This window comes from Palaemon carinicauda, chromosome 6, assembly GCF_036898095.1.
Source record: "Palaemon carinicauda isolate YSFRI2023 chromosome 6, ASM3689809v2, whole genome shotgun sequence".
Taxonomy (NCBI): domain Eukaryota; kingdom Metazoa; phylum Arthropoda; class Malacostraca; order Decapoda; family Palaemonidae; genus Palaemon; species Palaemon carinicauda.
Genome location: NC_090730.1, coordinates 8,105,332 through 8,128,076, shown reverse-complemented (window position 1 = coordinate 8,128,076; position 22,745 = coordinate 8,105,332). Strand labels below are relative to the sequence as shown.

Below are 22,745 nucleotides of genomic sequence, written 5' to 3'. Positions count from 1 at the left end.
GTTCGTATTTTCTTATTTCGTTAAAATATCCTCTTCCACAACGGCACAGATAATATATATATATATATATATATATATATATATATATATATATATATATATATATATATATATATATATATATTATATATATATACATATATATATATATATATATATATATATATATATATATATATATGCATATATATATATATATATATATATATATATATATATATATATACATATATATATATATACATACAGTATATATATATATATATATATATATATATATATATATATATATATATATATATATATATGTGTGTGTGTGTGTGTGTGTGTGTGTGTGTGTGTGTGTGTGTGTGTGTAATTGGGTAATACACAGTAAGACGCTTGATAACAATATTATTTGTCCACTTATCTATGTAATTATAAGTTCATTCGTACGAAACTTTTTGGGCCGGAAGTCTTACCCCATCATCAGCTGCAAATATTTTTTTTTTTATCAATAAGCAATAAAAAATAATCACACAAAACCTCAAATTGAACATTCTTTAAAAACTTCAAGTAATGAAACAGAAGTTGAAAGTAAATTCCAAACAATACCAGAAATTCAACAAAACACATAACAATGATATATGTTAAAGCAAATAAGTTTTAATACAAACTGCAGACTATTCTGCAATCAATTTCTGAAGGTGTAATCAAAACAGAAAATACGATCCTGTTTTTCCAAGCAATTGTTGTCAGTACCACTAAACTCACTTGACCATGATCTCATTTTGTTATTTGCTACATTATATTACGATGTGTTAGGGATGGATTGTGGGGAGGGAATGAATGCTTGGGAGGAACCTAATAGGGGGATAAGATCGAGAGGGTGGCAGAGAATTAGAACGCGAGATAAGGTGAAGGATGATATGAAGAGAAGAGGTTAGGTGGACGAGGATGCCTTTGATAGAAGGCATTGGAGAGAGCACATCAGGCAACCGACCCCTTAATGTAGGGATAACAGTGGGGAAGAAGGAGAATGAGAAGGCGAGATAAGGGGAAGGATGATATGAAGAGAAGGGGTTTGGTGGACGAGGATGCCTTTGATAGAAGGCATTGGAAAGGGCGCATCAGGCAAGCGACCCCTTAATGTTGGGATAACGGTGGGGAAGAAGAAGAATTAGAACACGAGATAAGGTGAAGGATGATATGGAGAGAAGAGGTTTGGTGGAAGAGGATATCTTTAATCAAAGGCATTGGAGAGGGCGCATCAGGCAACCCACCCCTTAATGGAGGGATAACGGTGGGGAAGAAGAAGAATTAGAACGCGAGAAAAGGTGAAGGATGATATAAAGAGAAGAGGTTTGGTGGAAGAGAATGCCTTTGATAGAAGGCATTGGAGAGGATACATCAGGCAACCGACCCCTTAATTTAGGGATAACGGTGATGAAGGAGAAAGATGACGCGGTGTTTGTCATAATCATTGTACTATAATATTCTGAATACATGATTTGTCGTTTAGCAATTCTATGATTTTAAGTCTTTGGATATCATTTGAAAGTATACCTATTCATATTTTTTTTTTAATCAAGCCTTTGAGTCAGATATTCTTGATTTTTACAAACTCCTATACTATAATGCTACTCTCACCACATCTTTTTTTTTTGTAATAAATATAATCTTAATCCTGCTTGAGCACATCAATTTTGCTTGATTTTCTCTTCTTTCAATACTTTCTGGATATCATTTCCTTTTTCACTCTCTTCATCTGCTTCCTTCTGATATTCATAAATCGTGTCTCTGCTTATAATTAGAAATTTATTATAATTACTGACATACTCATCAATAAATTTCTACAACATACCTCTAGTTTTATTATCTATCATTAATAAATAAACAACGCATGTTAATATGCTTTTATCTATTTCTAAATTGATATCCAGTTTAATCATACTTGAAAAGTGACTATTAATATGAACCAATGTGATAAATGTAAGTCCATATAAAAAAGATAAGAAAACATTGTTTTTTATGGAATGAACATTAATACAAATAAAAAAAAAAAAAAAAAAAAAAATTATAAGTTACTCTCCGACAGCCAGCACTAGTGACAAAACCGGATATATGAGTCAAGATCTGTTTGGTTGCGGGAAAACAAAGAAGCAATGAGTCACGTGGATATGATCGACACAGTATTATTATTATTATTATTATTATTATTATTATTATTATTATTGTTATTATTATTATTATTATTATTATTATTATTATTATTATTATTATTGTTATTGTTATTGTTATTGTTATGATTATTATTATTATTATTATTATTATTATTATTATTATTATTATTATTATTATTATTATTATTATTATTATTGTTATGATTATGATTATTATTATTATTATTATTATTATTATTATTATTATTATTATTATTATTATTATTATTATTATTATTATCTACGCTGCAACCCTAGTTGGAAAGACAGGATGCTATAAGCCCAAGGGCTCCAACAGGGAAAAAATACCACAACAAGAAAAATAAAAAGACTGAAATAAATAAACTACAAGAGAAATCAAATTCTTTATAGGCAGAACCTGGGGCGTAGATGTTCTGCGGAATATTTTATCAGAAGATTTTTGCTGGAGTTATATTAATCTAGACAGACAAATTGGCATCTTAAGCTTTGGAGCAGAATATGTAATGATTTTAAAAGCTTCTAACAAGAAAAAAAATGCAAGAAAAAGAAATGGAGATGTAATGAGAATGACAGATAATAGATGGACAAAAGAATAAAAGCACGTAATCCTAAAGATGGTAAATGAAGCAGGGGAAAGAAGTGAAGACGATGGATTGACGAGCTAAGGAAATTTGCTGCTATGGACTGGCATAGAAAGACCATGAACAGAGGAGAGTGGATGGACGTCTGAGGTCTTTGTCCTGCAGGGCTTAGCAATGGTTTCGACCTGGCCTTTAATTAGAAGATGCCAGCGTTCGATCCCAAGTATGAGGTGTGTATATATATATATATATATATATATATATATATATATATATATATATATATATATATATATATATATATATATATATATATATATATACTTAGCCTCTAGACAGGTAGATGTTTTTGAGAGTCTGACTTTTTCAAAAGTGAATCCAATCTTGAAATGATAATTGAAGCTTCTATTGAGAACCTTAAATGAACTTGTATTGTCATTATGTGTAAATCATAAGTTTATCTTCGGTAATATCATTTACTATGCATAGCTTTGATAATCGTATTCTCTATGTGGTGTTCGATTAAGAATGAGAGAATAAAGCCCAAAAACTGTACATTTACATTTCTCTTGAATACGCCCTAATGGAGTCTCATTCTTCTTTTAGCATAACCAAGGACATCAAACTCAAGATTTATGGAAAAAAATAGATATTCACTTAGTTTTTTATGAGATTAACAAATCATTATATAAAAATTCTAATCAGATATAATTTCAGAAACTATGATCTTTGCTCGTCTTTGAATTTCATTACACGTCTCCATGCTGTAATATTATTAACCAGTATTAAACCAAAGATATTCTATGAAAATTTAAAACAAAATTTGATTAGTAATATTTATCATAAGTTATTTGATAAGATTAGAAGCTTTTAGAAGTACCAAATTGAATTATCATCGTACGCCAATTAGATAATAAAATTGCATAAGTTACCCCTAAAATAAAGTTTTCTTTAGTGTTTAGTTTTCTCAGAACTTTGGTGTATAAGCGATGCCTTGCCATTGTAAACAAGATTTTTGACGTTTAGTGATTGTGAAATTCGATTGACCTCAAACGATGACAGTGGGTAAGTGTTATGAATAATTTTGGATACACATTTATTCCTTTTTATGTTGCATAATCGCATGTGTGGATAAAATGTATAATCAAGACATTCCCGGTATGTTTTTAACGAATCTTAAGGTGTCGTGATTTGGGGCGAGACGAAAGTGAGTCATGACAAAGGCATCGATATAATTCTAGGTCGTAATTAAGAATGATTTATGTTGTTTGTTAATAGATTCTTTGTAAAAGGCTTTAAATTATGGTAGATGGTAATAGGATGGGTAATTTTTAAGTCAAGAATTTGGCCTAATTCTAAATCTCGTAGGGCGTGACACGATATACGGTTCTTTCCTCCTCCAGGAATCTAGTCCCGCCTGGGCGATTTCTCATGTTTCGATTATTGGGCGACACATTATCTGGCAATGGCCAGCCATGAAATTGTCTTTGGTACTTGATTATTGTGTTTGGAGCCTTTGTATATCAGTGGCCAGTTCCTCACGCTTTCATTAAAAATGGGCATCAACTAACCTAAACTTTCCCCCCTAACCTAACCTACAAGCCGTGTCCTTGCCTACCTACCCAACGAGGAAGCTTACGCCCTCCTGCGACCCCCCTTACACTGCCAGATTCTAAGTTAGACATAATAATACATACAGGTGGCCGCTATCATACATCCACCCCTTGTGTTCATTTTATCCTGGTTTATGGATAGACTGTGTAAAGTTGTAAATGTGTGTCCTAAAATAGCTTTATGAACTAAGGTAACCTAACCTAGGCTATTACCATATAATTAGGCTACTTTTGGTAAATTTTCTCTGGGGATATGTATGATAGCGCCACCTGTATGTATGATGGCGGCCTGCTAAGTATACGATAGTTTAAGGTGGGTTGCAGGGCGCCGCTAGCCCTCCGTTAGGGAAGTAGGTAAGGTTGGGTGAGTAAGTTTAGGTTAGGTAGCGTTCTTGTTTAGAGGTTTTATAGAAAAACATAAAATTTTTGCAGTACAGTAATCCCATATTTAATTTTTCCTCCAGTTTCAGTTATGCTTAGAATTTTTTCTTTATCTTAATTCTATTGTAATCAAATACTTACAAATACTTTTGGTACCTCTAGTACACTTATTATAAGAAACATTTATTTACATGTAGTGCTATATACTGAACTGTATAATACCAAATCATATGAAGATGAAGTGTATTTTGGTGGCATCAGTAGACTTTTTTTCTTAATCGTAAATAATAACTGAAACTGAATTTAAGAGTTGCCTAGTTTTATATGAATAGCGTATTTTACAGGAATACAATTTTACATATCCTTACTCAACATAATTTACTGTAGGATGGAAGTCGTACATTACTACCTACCTTCCCCTTTGCCCGAAGTCGTGTGAAATGTCATAGTGTTTCATAACCCAACCAGCAAGTTATAATTTCCGCATTATAGTATTACAGTAGCATTTATGTTCAACGGTGCTGTTGTAGAAGAATTGTTGTTTTAAGATGTTCAGAAAGAAGGAATGACAATAGTATAGAAATATTAGATGCAATGATGGGTTTTGTGAAGGAATGCTCAACATTTTTCTGTTGTTGGTTTTAAGGAAAAATAGTCACGTTTGCAATAATCAGTAGTATACGCTTTGCAATGATGTCATCAAAATAGCCACCTCTACCAAGTGAAAGTGCATCCAATGTGAATAGCATGAGAGAAATAAAATAATTTTGTTATCCTGAGAGCAAATTTTCATATAGATTATCTGCTGCAGAAAATTAAATATACTAACAAAAGTTGATTTACTCAAATTAATGATTTTGGCTGAATATTATGTACATGGTCATTATAACCTCGGTGCGGTTCCCAAACAGTGTAAACACACGCAAATGCATATCTAAAAGGGATTGGAGTCTCGCAACAAATTTATATTATGTTGGAGCAGGGAAATTGCTATTTGCTATCTCAAAAAAAAAATTAGCTACTCTAACAGCTCGGGTGATTTAATTTATAGATAAATACATTTTGTGAGATGTAAATAAGCATGTGTCTGCAATATGGTGCTGCTGCCGAGTGTCGTCACATTCATTATCCCTAAGCAATGAGATAACAAATCTCGTTTAACCTTAGTAGATGTTAATTAATGTTGTAAATGTGTGATTTTTCAATGAGTATCATGGACAGTGTGTATCATGATTTTTTCTATATTGATATTTTAAATAATTTGAATATTGTCCTTGAAATAACTTAGGAAGGCTTAAGGTAGACCACAGAGTCTGTTAGAATACACTTATATACATTTGTGGATTCTCTCAGGATGGGGCAAACATATTGGGTGCAGGGTACTGTATTCTTAAAATCTAAATTGAGCAATATAGTGGTAGTACACTTTTTTTTTTTTTTCCAGTTTTTTAATCCTCTACTATCTTCAAGTTGCCAACGCTGCATCTATGGGACTTTTTATAACTCAATAATGATGAGGGCATTGGTAACGCACTTTTTTTTTTTTTATGTTTTTAATCTTTTATGTTGCCAAAATGCGGCTGTAAGACATTTTATAACTCGATAATGATGAGGACCATGGTCAGGATCAGGCGTGTTATAAAAGATCGTAGGTTTTCTTATAAAAACAGACCAGCATTTTCTAAGAACCAAAAATTTGTCTTAACAATTGCGAAATCATCCAAACAGACTTGTGTATATGGTAAATTGGATTCCATCGGATTTTTTTTTTTACATTTGAGACGTCTAGAGTCGTTTACTCTTCTTTGATATATTTTCAGTTTTTTCTTTTCACTTTTTATTATTAATTATGAGGGTGATAAGGAATTTTACCGTCTCGATCATGGCAATATCCACAGCCAAATTAATGTAGAAAAAAATTTAACAGTTTCTATTTTACATTCACGAATACTACAAAGCCTCATTTGGTATACTGTATACATATATACGTTACTTTCTAGAGCATGATATATTAAAGCCCACTCAAAATAAATATTTTATATTCTAAAAGTAGGGTATCATATATAAATACTAGTTTACAGTATATTGGTTTAGAGAGACTTTACTGCAGTAATGAAATACAGGGTACTTCAATATCAAAATACGGTACAGAACTGTATTTGTATAAGGGGAGGTATTGCATGTTTCACCTATTTAGATAAACTACATTTGAGAATAAAATCGTGCCTATCATATGTTCAATAATCTGGGAAATGTGTATAAATGTGATTTATTGAACATAAAATGTGAATGTGCAGAAGTTATACTTGTTGCTTTCGCAAAATATACTCTATACTGTATCGGTATTTGTATCCGATTAAAGGTATCATATAATGGAACCCATAAATATATAGGTAGGATGTACTATGTGAAATGCATTTACTACATGTTAAGATCCAATGTAGTATATCAGAATAAACTAGGTTTAATAGCGTGATTTATGCGTACGATAGAGTGTTCTTTGTAATTTAACTTTACTTGTGGACTGTATAGTACTGTTTTTAAAATAACTTTCAGGTAAACATCCAGATAAATTGGATGCTGAAATTTATAACTTTCCTTTTTCACTTTAAAGCTTAACATGGCTGGCACAGGTATGTTTGCATCCACTTTGTTGAAGGAAACAAAGTAGCCTAATACTGTACATTACTTAGTACTGTATATAGCTGGATTTTCACTATGTAATGTCTCCTGATTACTTTATACTTTGAAGGTTTATGCTCGTTTATGTGTGTTTTTGGTAATGCAAGTCTTCATTTTGTTTGAATAAGCTAAACTTTCCATCAGTTATTAGAACTAGCTGTATCTATAATTAGATTTGATCAATTAGCATTTTATTTCCTATCGACCATGATATCATATGCAAATAGTATATATACGTGATTAAGATCTTAACCATTTTTTTAGTACGCTTAGTTTTACTTGAAAATGTTGTAGAACTGTGAGTCGTGTTATAATTGGATTTTTTGGCAACTGTTTCTTGGATACTTTACGTCTTTTGTCCTAGTATTGGTACTGTGTTGTGTCCTTTTTTATATGTACTGTAGTTGGATGGGTGGAATATATTAGGTAATCATACAAAAATTTCTGTAGTTTTTTCGTGAGATTTTATTTGCATTGTAAAGTACCAGTTATGTTACTGGATGAAACAGAAACTTTGGAGGATTGTATACTTGATGTAATGATTGTCATTTTGTTATCTTGGATTAAGTTGTTCATTGATAAGGAACATCTGGAATGAAATTTTTTTAAATTACTGTCCTATTTGAAGGATAGCCCTTGTTAAGTGTACCTTGTTTGCACAAATGAGATTTATTTTTAGTCTGGCCAGGTCTGTAAAAGTTGGGCTGAACTTATTGGGCTGGTAAATCGCCTTCTTTTGATAATAATAATATTGTTAATCTGACTCCCATAATGAGTTTTATTCTAAGCCAGTGCAGTGATATAGAGAGAGGCTAATATGGTTCAAAGGTGAAACTGAGGTGATTGAATGCTTTTGGTCCTTGTCTTACCATAACCAGTAGTATTTTATATCTTAGCTTTATCTTAGCTGGAGATGTTCAGCATTTTTATAGAATTTGGGAGACTCGTAGAATGGAGATGTTGGTTTGAGTCTTGTACGTAGTGTACATATATAACTCATTTTGCGGGTGTTTATCAATTTAGATAAATTTAGTTAAAATCTGATGGGGAGGTTAAGAGCAACAGATGCAGATGAAATGTTGATAAGGAGTGGTTCTCTAATGATGAGTTTATTGTGCTAGTATTCTCTGCAGTATATAATCATGTCTTAGAAGTTTAAAGATGATGAACTGATTAAGTTTGTAGCTGTCTAAAGTTATGTATTTACTGTATACTGCTAGATTTGTTAAATGAAAAGCTGTAAGATGTTGGCGATAATGATTAATTACATCTGGCTTCCTTCTGTATCGTATGGGGGGGACAGTCTTGATAGGAATGTTAAAGTTCTTCATGTTCAGGATATCCTGCTAGTTGTGGATTGTAGTAGATTTAGTCATATGAATAGTTTGTCAAGATGTGTGTGGTGCAGAAATGTTTTCGATTCGTCAAAAATGTTTTCCTATTTCATTTTGTAAATCTGATTTAGCATGCTTATTTTTTGTGAGGATATTCTACACTTTTTGTAATTAGTTAAGTTTGTTTATTATTTGTTTTTTGTGATGTCATTCTACTTTCTTCATGGCTGGTTAAATTGCTACTGGTTTATTAGCTTAATTGGCATGTATTAATTATTATTAACACAATTACAGTTACAGTATCACAAATTATTCTGTAATGACCTTTTTTTCGTTCACAGATCTCAAATGATTTTTATGGTAATTACTATGAAATGTGGTTATTGAAAGTAATTTTTTGTTTAGTCAAGAAAATAATCTGCTTAATATTTGTTCAACCTTGTGTAAGTTCAAGTATATTTTTTATTGATATTGTTCTTGATTTAATGAAAGTACCAGCATTGAGAATCATAATTTGAACTGTAAGATGGTCATGTATATTATATATGTAATTTAAATTGTAGCTGTAAGTAAGTTTCATTGGATATAGATGTATATACAATAATGATATTTATTATGAATGATTTTGCATTTTCAGAAAAGGCATTACATAGTAGTCTTATGTCTAACTTCCAAATTTACTCTCCATTGTACTAGTGTTTTTTTTGTGCTTTGCAATTTTTTTATTTGACTGTGTTAACATAAGGGTAAAAGCTCCTGTGGATCCATCTCAGATGTTCAAAATACAGCCTCACAGTTTATGAGAACAATGATTATGGAGGAGACAGTGTCATTTCATTATTTTTTATGTTGCTTATGGAGGAGACAGTGTCATTTCATTATTTTTTATGTTGCTTATGGAGGAGACAGTGTCATTTCATTATTTTTTATGTTGCTTATGGAGGAGACAGTGTCATTTCATTATTTTTTATGTTGCTTTTATTTTTATTATGGCTGTGAAGCTTATTTATTTTGGTTTATGTTGAGTTAGTGAACCTATGATTTGTTCCGTAACCGAAATACAAACCACGCTATTTACAAAGGGTATTACTTTTAGCGTAGCTGAAATGGCGAGCCATTAGAATTTAACGAGGGTGTATTACCCCCGCGCTAGTTAGCGGGGGGGTAGGGGAGTGGTAGCTAGCTACCCCTCCTCCCCCTCACACACAGGTGAATACTCACTTTTCACTTTTGGCTCGGACTGTGACAGACGTCTCTGTCTTGGTCCTCGCTTGGCAGCCATTGTCTGTTTTGTCTTTACTTAATCGCTTACTTTTCTTTTACTCAATATATATGTAAACATGTTTTCATGTTTGTATATATATTTGAGTATAGAAATAAGTAAGTTTCCTTTTCAGATGTGTGTGTGTAGTGTACGATATCTACGTGGAGGCCTCGGCAGTTAGGCCACCACGGCCTAATTTTATGGGTTGCGATCGAGTTTGACTTCGGTCTTTCTCTCTCTCTCTCTCTTGAGGTCGTTCACCCTTTTACTATGTTTTACTACGCCCTTGTAGCTTCCTTCCCGTGTGGGTGGGGTTGCTACGCCGTACATTTTGTCTCAATTAGTTTATGAATCTAATTGTAGTTGTTAATTTTTCAGCTTGTAGAACGATTCCTTTCGGGGTTTTCGTTTTTTTCTTTAGTGTTCATTCATTTTTAAATTACATAATTACATAGTTACATAATTATAATTGTTATAATTCTGTTTTGGTTACAGCTCTCCTTCCGCGAGTGTAAGTGGTTGTGAGGGCACGTGCCTGTTGTGTAATTCTTGTTCCTTTTCCTCGGGATTCCTCTTCGGAGCCTTCCCGGGGGAATGAATGTGTACTAATATTATTTGTTTTATTTTTTTTTTACAGTTACCGATCTAGTTCGTTTCTGTAATATAGCAACGGTGTGAGCTGTCTGGTTGAGTCCTGGGGATTCGGCTGTTGCTGCCTCCCCCCTTGTATTGTCGTCAGGGGCGTGTCTCCTTCTACTGGTAGTACTCCCGTGTCGACGGACAGCTCTCCAGTTCATTTTAGAACAGTCAGGAGGCTTGCCTCCTTGGGCGGATAACTTTCCTTCCGAGGGAAGTTTTTTCCTGTCCAGGCTTGAGCTTTTCCTCTTTTGGGGGGTTCTTCTCTTGCCTTTTTTTCGTGCGACTATGCTCTTGGTGCTGAGCGGTCGCACCTGCAGTTTCGCTCAAGGGGCTGGGCAACTGCAGGAACTCCTCTTCGGAGGATTGCCCCTCTTAGGTCACTGGCTGACCAGTCTCTTCCACGAAGTGTTTCTCTTTCGTTCGCGAGAGAGTACACTCATAGAGACTCCTCTTCGGAGGTTTCTTCTGTTGCTGTTGCTGTTGGCCTCCCTCGCCGTAAGGCCCTCCGTCCGCCTCGTCGTAAGGGCCTCTCATCTCCCTATAAGGGTGCTTGAGGCGCCTTTTTGAATCTCCGTTTGCAGCCTACAACTTCTTTTTCTCGATCTTCCGTCTTGGTGCAGATGGACAGCAGTCTAATCTCGTCTTCCGACGGGCAACGGTCTTCCCGACGGACAACGGTCTTCCCGACGGACAGCGGTCTTCCGACGGACATCAGTCTCCCGGCGGACAACGATCCCTTCGGGGCAAAGGGTTGCCCCCACGGGGGTTCTTCCCTTGCGTGTCAGGGTTTCCCTGCGCGCCCTTCTGTTCGTCAGCGCTCTCCTGTTCGTCAGCGCTTTCAAGATGATCTTCCCTGTGGTTCCTGTTACGTGCCCTGTGCGCCCACGTTCGCCCTCGCGATCTAGAACTTCGGTTCAGGTCGGGGTCAAGGACTCTTCTTCTTTGCGCAGGCTTCCACGCGTAGCCTTCTGCTCGTCAGCGATCATCAGCTCGTCAGCGATCATCAGCTCGTCAGCGATCATCAGCTCGCCAGCGATCGTCAGCTCGTCAGCGATCATCAGCTCGCCAGCGATCTCCAGATCGCCCACGTGTGTTACAGCTGGCACGCCAACGTTCTCCAACACTTCTGAAGGAACATGGTTCGCCAGCTACTAGCTCAACTGCGGATGCTGATCGCCATCGCGCGACCCTCAACTGCAGATGCTGACCGCCATCGCGCGACCCTCAACTGCAGATGCTGACCGCCATCGCGCGACCCTCAACTGCAGATGCTGACCGCCATCGCGCGACCCTCAACTGCAGCTGCTGACCGCCATCGCGCGACCCTCAACTGCAGATGCTGACCGCCATCGCGCGACCCTCAACTGCAGATGCTGACCGCCATCGCGCGACCCTCAACTGCAGATGCTGCTCGCCATCGCACAACCCTGAACGATTGCCCGCTTACGCATGCTGCTCCTCATCGCACCACCCTGAACGATCGCCCTCCTGCAGATGCTGATCACCATCGCACCCTTTCACGCGATCATTCACCTGCGCATGCTGCTCGCCATCGCACAACCCTGAACGATTGCCCGCTTACGCATGCTGCTCCTCATCGCACAACCCTGAACGATCGCCCTCCTGCAGATGCTGATCACCATCGCACCCTTTCACGCGATCATTCACCTGCGCATGCTGCTCGCCATCGCACAACCCTGAACGATTGCCCGCTTACGCATGCTGCTCCTCATCGCACAACCCTGAACGATCGCCCTCCTGCAGATGCTGATCACCATCGCACCCTTTCACGCGATCATTCACCTGCGCATGCTGCTCGCCATCGCACAACCCTGAACGATTGCCCGCTTACGCATGCTGCTCCTCATCGCACAACCCTGAACGATCGCCCTCCTGCAGATGCTGATCACCATCGCACCCTTTCACGCGATCATTCACCTGCGCATGCTGCTCGCCATCGCACAACCCTGCACGATTGCCCGCTTACGCATGCTGCTCCTCATCGCACAACCCTGAACGCTCGCCCTCTTGCGGATGCTGATCACCATCGCACCCTATCACGCGATCATTCACCTACACATGCTGCTCGCCATCGCTTACCGCCAGCGATCTTCTTCACCTACGCGGCAGCACGATCCCTCGCCGTCACGCCCATTCCCCTGCGCGCCCGCGCGATCGCTCGCCTGCGCGCCCCGCGCGATCGCTCGCCTGCGCGCGCCGCGCGATCGCTCGCCTGCGCGCCCGCGCGATCGCTCGCCTGCGCGCCCGCGCGATCGCTCGCCGGCGCGCCCGCGCGGTCGCTCGCCGGCGCGCCCCGCCCGATCGCTCGCCGGCGCGCCCGCGCGATCGCTCGCCGGCGCGCCCGCGCGACCGCTCGCCTGCGCGCCCCGCGCGACCATTCGCCTTTGCGCGACCGTTCGCCCTCGCGCGACCATAGTTCGCGGCGAATTCCACAGCCGGTGGTAGCAGCAGGGACGCGTGCTCCTAGGCGGCACTCGGGATCACCTCCATCCAAGCACAGGTTGGTAGTGCAGGACGAAGACAGGTCAGTACAGCATTCTTCCCACCTTCTTTTCAGGCAGGAACCGTCGTGTCCTCTCCAAAGGATCGCCCGATCCCTTTCACCTTAGCGAGGATTTCGGACTCTGTGTCCTTGGAGCAGCAGACATGGTTTGATCCGCTGGCACGGGCGTTAATGAGGGTTATGAAACCAGCACTCACCGGCCAGGGTAACAAACCAGCGGCTGTCTCTCCTACGCTGAAGAGAAAGAGAGGAGTGGACTTCGTGGTGACTTCCCCCAGGGCGAAGTTGGTTCCCAAGAGGTCGGTCTCGAGGGTCCCCTCTCCTGCACGAGTACTCTCTCCTTCTCCCGCCCTGGAAGGATTTTTGGCGGGGGGGCTTTCCGTTGAAGATTTCTCCATCGGACAAGGGGTGACTGCTTACCTCTTCCTCTGGGAGCTTACCAGGTTCTTTCCCTCCTCGGTTACGGCCCGAGGTTTGGTTCAAGGAAGCTACAGGAAGATCAAGGGTACTTTCCTCCTCTCGAGCTCAGGCACCTTGGCCTTTCGTCGTTAAGTATCTACTTGCGGACAAGCTCGATGTTTTACCATCTGGACGCACTGACTGAAGGCTTCCTTCGGGTGTCTCATCTGTGGAGGTCAACGACCTCAGACACCCTTCCATCCTTGAGAAGAGTTTTGTCTTTGCCCAAGGACAGAGTACTTAAACATCTGCTGTGCGGAGTAAATCGACTTCCGGTTTCACTCCTCCAAGGCGCTTTTCTTCCAGACTCTGCAGGGCTCCCAGCTCCCTTTTCTTTCAACCACGTCGGCCTAAGTTATCGGCTACGACAACTTGGGACAAGGTGTCCAATTGCAGTTTCTCCTGTTCAGGAACAGATGGCACGGGAGACTCACCCCGGGGGGGGCATAGTCCTAAAAGGAGTTCACGAACTCTAGGATTGCAGGTTTTTTCGCTGGGAGGATGCTTAAGGTTACTCATCCGAATGACAGCTTTCCGATGCCCATTCCCGCACAATCTCTGTGAGTAGCCAAGGATATCGCGCCTGCCGTCTCTGTCAGCGGAATTCAGTGTCTCTGAACCTCTATGCCATAGCATCAGCAGAGTTGCCCGGTTGGGCAGAATGACCATACCTTAGGCGAAGGTCTTCCTTAGGATCAATCGACGGCTTCACCCCCCCGGCCCCCTCAGTCGATCCTTTCTTGTAAGGAAGGCTCTGAGAGGGGATGTCCATAGTCGACCTCTCATGCCCCTGATCAAGTTTGTCAGAACAAACTTCGGCCAGCGTAGACCAGCAGAATCGATCAGACTGGTAACGAGGCGACAGGACTCCTTTAACCCTGGATCGGAAGGACGGGTACTTTCAGTTTCCATTCCATCCATCTTCCAGGGTGCTCGTCGAATTCAGCCTAAACTGCAAGTATTCCTGCTTATGATGCAGTGTGGCTATCCCGCCGTGGCATAGCAGGTTTGTTTCCCCAGAGAACTCTCCCTGCCTTCCTCTTGGCCGCTCAGGTGCAGACTTCCGCCTCCTCTGCTGTTTGGAGGGCTGGTCAACTCCGGTAGGCTCGGGTTTCGACCTTCTTCAGCACCGGGAAAAGCTTCCGAATGCTGACCATGAGTGTGGGCTCATGGTATTTTGCTTGGAGCCTTCTCTTCCTCTGCCTCAACATCTGGAGTATCTGGCCATGATATTGAGTCAACCGCCTTACCACGTTGGAAACCCCGCTTCTCGTCCGTCCAGCGAGGTTAAGCAACGTCGGCACTTGGATGGGTGACCACCTGGGGACGCCAGATTCTGTTACCACATCCTCCGAGCCTTCCTTTCGGTTGACTGTGGCAAGACTGAGGAGAGTCGCAGTACCTGTTCTCAGTCAAGCAGAGTTTTCAGCCCTACCTTGGAACGTTTCCTAGTTCTTCTTTCCTCATTGACCCGTTTATAGTCCGAACGGTCGCCTCAGGATAAGTTCCATGTGGGGCGATCCAAGTTCCGGTGGCTTCAGGCAATGTTTAACCGGACTCCCTGGCCCTATGGGACCAGCGGAACTATTAAACCTGCAATGGGTGTTGACCTATGGAGCCTCTTGATGGTAGTGGATATTCTCGTCCTTTCCCCACATTCTTGATGCTGTTCTCGGACTCGTCAAAGGAAAGGGGGGGGGGCATGTTCCGGTCCAGGCCTATGGTCAAGACCTGAAGGATACCTCTCCATCATTCAGGCAGGCTTAAGGGCCTTAGTCTGGCCCCTCTTCAGTCCTACCGCTCCTGCCAAGTCGCCCGCGTTGCGTGTCGACTTCATGCTAACCAGCAGGGGACGCATTTTCACACCTTCACATCTTGCAGTAGAGATACCGGGATGATTGAGATTCTCTCAATTCCACCATCGGCTCTCTCATTCCAGGCAGGGGAATGTTTCTCTCAGACTATCCAAGCAGAGCCTCATAGAGAGAGTGTACCTAGGGGTCTTTGACCTTGGGTAACCAGCAAGTGCTGATCTGGGGGACCTGATCGCGACAGCTTGGAACCTCAAGCTTCCGCTAGTTTTCCCCCCAGTCTCAGACCCCGAGACTCTGGCAAGATGCATTCCGGTGATGGTGGGACAACTTCGACGCCTGCGTCTTCCCTCCTTTTTGTCTGCGGACAATGGGTCTCAACAAAACCAGGTTGTCTGTCAACCTTTCAATGGGAGAGCTCCACTGGGACTATGCGCAGAACGGTTTCTGGACCCTCTGCTTCCCCTGACGGAACTCCCGGGAGAGCTTCTCCCACGGCGCAGGCTACTCAAGCAACCACACTGCGACATCTCTCCCGAACCGGGGCGTCGCTTCGGCTTCATGCCTGGAGACACTACGCTTCCTCCTCTAGAAGAGACAACCCGCTACAGTCGCGGTACGGAGGTCGCGTCATCTGCGATAGTCATCCACAGGGGTCTCCCAGGCAAAGTGAAGAGTCTAAGGTGGTTGGTGCCGTGGGAGATATACCTCTTCCCGTGAGGCCTCTTCTCCAGCAATAACGGTCTTATTGCCTTTCGGCGGGAGGAAACTCCTTTCCGCTCTTGGCAATGAAGCCTATCGCTCAGCCTTTCCCTGACCTTCAGGCTTAAAGGAATAACTTTTCCTGCCCGCTGGATCTATTCTCGCTCATGCGAAGCTACGATCGTCCCTGCCCTAGTCGGAGGAAGACCTCCAACTTGGAGCATGGCTCGGACTTTTAGTCCTTTAAGAGATCTTCTCAAGACCCTTTTACGACAGGCCTCGGATTGTATTCCGCCTTGGGTCTTCTGCTCACTCTGGCCACGGCCAGTGTGTAAGCAATCTTCTTGGTCTCTTACTACTCCCCCCCCTTTCTAAGGAAGAGGGGAAGGCAACATTCAGGCTCGCTCCTGAGTTGTTGGCTAGACTCAGAATCTGAGGGTCCCGACCCTTCGGTCCGATTCATTCAAGATTTTGAGTCTCCATTCTGTGTCTGATGTCCCAAGACCTTCTCTTTCTTGCCAGTACAGGAATCGAGAGGTTAGCGCTGGGAACAGCTGCAGTTTGGCCTCAGTTGCAGCCGATTTGGGAACACAAGGAGGACATGGGGGGAGAGTCACCAGTATACCTCTTCAGCCCGGACTCAAGGACATTCATCTCGACCTGTCTTCAGACCCTCCCCCGTCACGTCTCCCTACAGCACGATGTTGGATACATCGCAACGTCCCTCGCCTTCGAGTAATACTACTCTGTGACGCAGGTGCTACAAGCTGGAGTCTGGAAGCGTCTGATGACCTTCGCAGCCCGCTTCCTGCAGGGCGTGACCCACAGGAGTCTCGATACGATTTCTATCGCTCTGTGGTGGCTACACAACAGCTGGTCTAACCTCAGGCTCCTTTTTGGACAGGTAGCAGAAGGTTGAGGGCATTGTTATCAGGTTTTAGTCTGCATGAACGAAAGAAGTATGTCTGGCCCTTACTTCTTTCTTCATCATCCCCTCTACGGGGAAGCAGCATCCTGGTCTCTGCATAGCTGACCTCGAACCTCTGCAGGTAAACCATGCTTCCTTGTGTTCCGAGTATTGAGTCAATACTGTCGCGTCCCCCATACCCTGACGAGGTGGTATTGGGAACGTCCTAACCCAGAGTTCCTTCTGGAACTCCAGGTCAACTGCCTAAGACGGGTCACACTTCTTCCTTCACACACAAGCTTACGTAGGCCACATGGTTCCTTGCGGTGCAAGGAACTTGTGAGGTGCAGGGACTCCTTTTCTCGAGTGCGACTCACTCGGATTCTGAGTCCCCGGGTAAAGCCAAAGCCAGTATGGCTGGGGACTTTCCACCCTTCCTAAGGGATAAGTCACCCTTTGTAAATAGCGTGGTTTGTATTTCGGTTACGGAACAAATGACAAATTCGAAGATAATTTGTATTTTTCCTAACCATACAAACCTTAGCTATTTACACATATTTGCCCGCCAGCCCTGTCCCCCAAGACAAGTCCTACCTCTAAGTGAAAGTGAGTATTCACCTGTGTGTGAGGGGGAGGAGGGGTAGCTAGCTACCACTCCCCTACCCCCCCCGCTAACTAGCGCGGGGGTAATACACCCTCGTTAAATTCTAATGGCTCGCCATTTCAGCTACGCTAAAAGTAATACCCTTTGTAAATAGCTAAGGTTTGTATGGTTAGGAAAAATACAAATTATCTTTGAATTTGTCATTTTTACTCATATCAATACTGTATTTTGTACTGTTAAACCCCACATTCAAGGATTAGAGAGCTTGACAAAATAAGGTTATGGAAGTCAATGCTGGGCCTAAGAGACAATTTCATGTGTCTCATAGCAACTTATGAAAGTAAACAGCGAGGCTTAGAGTCTGCAAAACAATATGGGCATAGAAAGTGGTAGATGAAGAAGTTCAATAACTCATTGGGTCTAATAATTAAAGGTTTTTAAATGATGCCAGGAGAGGTAGACTAATTTATGATGGAGATTGTATGACTTGAGAATACAGAGTGAAATTGAAGTGCTTCATAATGTATAGAATTTATTAATAATTTACATATCAAAAGTTGATTATGTAAGGTGGATGATTTCAATCTAGAATTTAGGAAATGGTCATAAGGTACTATATTTAGCACTGAAATGCATATTGTATTACAAAGATTTGTTTTTATTTCTTGTTTTGAATTTTATTAAGTTAACTGAGATGTTGTTTGAAGATTTAGAACATCCCAGAGTGTTTAGAACATTCATTCAGTCTCTTATTGTCCTTTACTAACCCTCTCATAGAAGTGTAGACTCTTCTTGTCATTTGAGGAACATTATATATGTATGAAAATCGAGAATCTAAGGGTGGAGCTTAGTATAAGATTATTGTTTTCAAGTTTTTTTCCTATTCATTTTATGACCTAAAACCCACAGTACTTGAGTACCTATAGTGTTATGTAGTACTAATATAAGTGCTATAGTATACCATGCCTTAGGAGTAAGATTTCATACAAGTTTTTTTTTTATGTAATATACTGTTACTGTATTACCTTTAATTTCTGTAGGTGTCAGTTTAATTGTTCGTTATTAGAGATTTCAAAAGTGGAAAAATTATCTTTACAGTCAAGGTCATTGTCTGTTTATGTATACTTTGTTCATAAACAACGTTGGGTATACAATTCCCTAAAACAAATGTAAATTTTTTTTTTAAAGAAAACCAATAATTGCAACTGATGATGTCTTCTTTACAGGCTTCCTCGTCACTATGTAATATTGTTTTAAGACAGAAACTGTACATTATGCCTTTTTCTCTCTCAAGGTCATTTGTATCTGTTATTCATTTTTCTTTTGTAGTTAATCTTTTTTTTTTTTTTTTTTTTTTTTTTTTTTTTTTTTTTTTTTTGAACAATTCATGTGTTCATTTGAACTTACTCATAATTGGGATGGTAGAAAGCATATCCCCAGATATGGGTTGGCGAAAGAATTGTGGCATTAGTTTCCTCAGAAGAGTAAAGAATAAACTGACCTAGGTGCTTTTGCTTTGAACACTTGTTTTTTCATTTCATTATTTTTTATACTTATATATAGTGTATATATAATATAGCACCATCATCATCATCATCCTATGTCGATTGACACAAAGGGCCTCAGTTAGTATTCGCCAGTTGTCGCTATCTTGAACTTTTAATTCATTATATCTCTATTCATCATCATCTACTTCATGCTTCATAGTCCTCACCCATGTAGGCCGGGGTCTTCCAACTCTTCTAATGATGATTATATATATATATATATATATATATATATATATATATATATATATATATATATATATATATATATACTGTATATATATATCGCGTGTGTGCACTCACTTGCATTGGTGCATGTGCTGAGTATTTGTGCGTGTGTGTATAGGCGACCCAGAATGGGCAATGAATTGAATTACAAATGTATGCATGTTTATACATAGTCCTTTCAATTAAGTTCTGCAAGAATTGTCAACGAAAGAGTGAAATATTCGATGTGTCCTACTTCGAAACCTCGACCTCTGACCTTTCGATGTCGCGTGAATAGGACATGGAACCGCGGCGCTGAGCCCTCCCAGGGCTGGGGAGGCGAGTGGGTGTCCTTTATCGAATCAGGGCCTCGCTTCCTCTCGAAGGATAGTTTTCGATGGAGGATTGGACAGCGAGGCACTTTGGTTGGGAGCATGTTCCAAGGGAAACGTCGAGGTGGATAGATAGGATTTCGTCAAAGTCCTCGGAGAGGGAAATGGCCAAATGGGACGTTTGTAGGAGGTTCAGGAGGTGGAGGTGGGGGAGGCGTCTCGGTCTCTCCCTCTGCAAACAATACTCATTACCGGTGTTTAGACGCACACCATCTAGTCCCTAGGACGTTAATGCTTGGTTAGTTTTATTTCAAGTATAATAGGCCATATAGCCTTTGTTGTGGGGAAAATTATTTGATGAAGTTATCGCTGTTTTTTAGTTTTCTTAACGATTTTTTAGGTTTATGTCGTTTCCTATGGTTATTATCCACTTTTCCAAATCAGTCTCCGTTTCTTATCACACCTCTTCATCCTTTCCTTCATTCATACATCGCATCTTAAAGTGCTTTTTTATCATTCACGCCATTAATAATAAAGCCATCTGCTTTATTTCTCCATTAGCTGAAGCATTTCATCCCACGGTTTACGCTTTCGGAAAGTTAGGCGGCATTTCTGGGTAGTGAATTAAACGAGGGTTCATAATCACCTGGGTCACCGAAGTCCCGAATTTCATTATGCGGAGGCAAAGCGAAAAGGGAGGGAATTGTCTGCAATAAAAAAAGTTGCTTTTTGTTGAGTATATGGTTTACTCGTTAACTTTGATTTAACGATGAGGAATTAATAGAATCGGTACCTGCCTTATGGGGTTACGTATGTGTAGGAAATTAGTAACACATACACACTCACACACACACACACACACACACACATATATATATATATATATATATATATATATATATATATATATATATATATATATATATATTTTATGTATATACATGTGTGCGTATGTATGTATATATTTTACACACACACACACACACACATATATATATATATATATATATATATATATATATATATATATATATATATATATATATATGTGTGTGTGTGTGTAATATATATATATATATATATATATATATATATATATATATATATATATAAAATAATATGTCACATATGTATTATTGTATGCTTTCATGAAAAATAAAGAGATAGATGTTTAAATTTATATATGTAATCAAGTGTAAAGGTTCTTTAATTATTAAGATTTTAATAGAAACGCCCCCACGTTTCCTCTAATTAAAAATGCCTGTAAAAATGAGATAATATAATATAACATGAAATGTAATTAACAGGCCTTGCCTGAGAGAAGTAACTGGAGGTGGTTAAAGGGATGAATATATTTTGAATTTCTTACTTGTAATTAATGAATTCTTTGGGTGATTGATGGCTGAATGAGTTGAATAACTGCAAAAAAAAAAAAAAAAAAAAAAAAAAAAAGAATCTGGGTTATATTTCATGATTAAGAAATCTAAATATGTAATCACAAAAGGTCAAGTTAATGAGCATGAGTCCGTGCTGGGCAGGGCGAGATTAGCCTTGTGATAGTAAATATAACGATAATTAATAAGCAAATGGGTGCTAACTTAGTACTTCGTATTTTGTTTAAGTTTCATATCCATTTTATTCTTACCAGCAAAGCGAGTATTCCTGAAGTGATATAGAGCCAAGTAGCCTTCTGTAAAAATGTCACAAATGAGTATTAAAGTCTTTGAAGTTGAAATTAATTATTAATGTCTGAGATAGTATGTGATTCTGGTCTAGAGTAGCACTTTCCAGTAATCAACAAAATTCGTAGCTTACTCGACAATTATAGACTAGTTTCTCTTTATATTTAACAGTGAGAAATATTATGTAGCAGTTTTTGTTTATATAGTGTAGCTGATTCGTTAAAATTTTACCCTACACTTTAAAATTTGCCGTAAAAAAATGGTAAAAATCCTGGGATAAATGTTGCCAGGCGTTTACCGTTTTAGAAACTGATATATTGACGTTAAAGGGTGATATTACGGTCACCAACTCGTAAAAGATAATAACAAAGTAGGGTAAAAATTACGGTCGGCTGTATTTTACTGAAATATAGGTGAGAACAGTATATTTATTTGCGGAGAATTCTCGATTAGAAGTACGCTTTTTTCAACTGTAATTGCAAAAAAAAAAAAAAAAAAAAAAAAAAAAAAAAAAAAAAAAAAAAAATCGTAGTCTTTGTATACTTGGTTGGTGCAAAATCATAGCATCTATAAATAATGCAAACATAGTAAATTATATAAAAGGTGTTTAGAAAAAAAATATTCTACAAGGCTTTCTAGGATTTTTTTTTATTTTTTCAAATTCTAAAAATATTGAGAATCAGCTGTCCTTGAGTCTAAAGTATTTAGACATACAGAATACAAAATTTAAGAGAGTAATTATTATTATTGTTGGTGTTGTTGTTTTTGTTGTTGTTGTTGTTGTTGTTATTATTATTACTAGCTAAGCTACACCTAGCCTGGATCCTGCTTCAACCCAAGTTGGAAAAGCAGGATGTTATAACTCCAAGGGCTCCAACAGGGAAAAATTAAGCCAACAAAATACCTTTTAACATAACAAACACCTCAGCTGTAGAAATCATTACGATATCACATCCCACCTGGCTTGTCTTAGTGGTCTTTATATTGTCGTTTATGATTATGACAGTCATTTTCTGACCTTGTTCTACTTACATGTAATTTTAACCCGTAGGTAGAAGGGGGGTGGGGTGGCCAAAAGGTGTTACCTTCGTTGTTCTCGTCCGGTGTTTGGGGGGAATTTAACAGCCCTATAATTTTATTTTCTTTATTATAGCTTAAACCTACAACATTTGATCGACTTTCATAATTATTAATAAAGGTACGACTAATTAACCGATATATATATATACATATATATATATATATATATATATATATATATATATATATATATATATATATATATATATATAT

General features: G+C 39.5%; 1 protein-coding gene across 2 annotated transcripts in view; it reads left to right on the top strand.

The window, feature by feature from the left end:
* Nucleotides 1-3,737: 3,737 nt before the first annotated feature.
* stmA (Protein EFR3 homolog stmA) overlaps nucleotides 3,738-22,745 on the top strand; it is a 159,356-nt gene continuing 140,348 nt past the window's right edge. Inside the window, exons 1-2 of one of the 2 annotated variants that reach the window (XM_068374958.1) lie at nucleotides 3,777-3,829; nucleotides 7,373-7,391. In XM_068374958.1, the coding sequence (XP_068231059.1) occupies nucleotides 7,379-7,391 (13 nt within the window). In that variant the 5' untranslated portion in view covers nucleotides 3,777-3,829; nucleotides 7,373-7,378. Of the gene's footprint in view, nucleotides 3,830-7,372; nucleotides 7,392-22,745 lie in introns of both variants that reach the window. The other variant, XM_068374959.1, reaches the window with a different exon arrangement.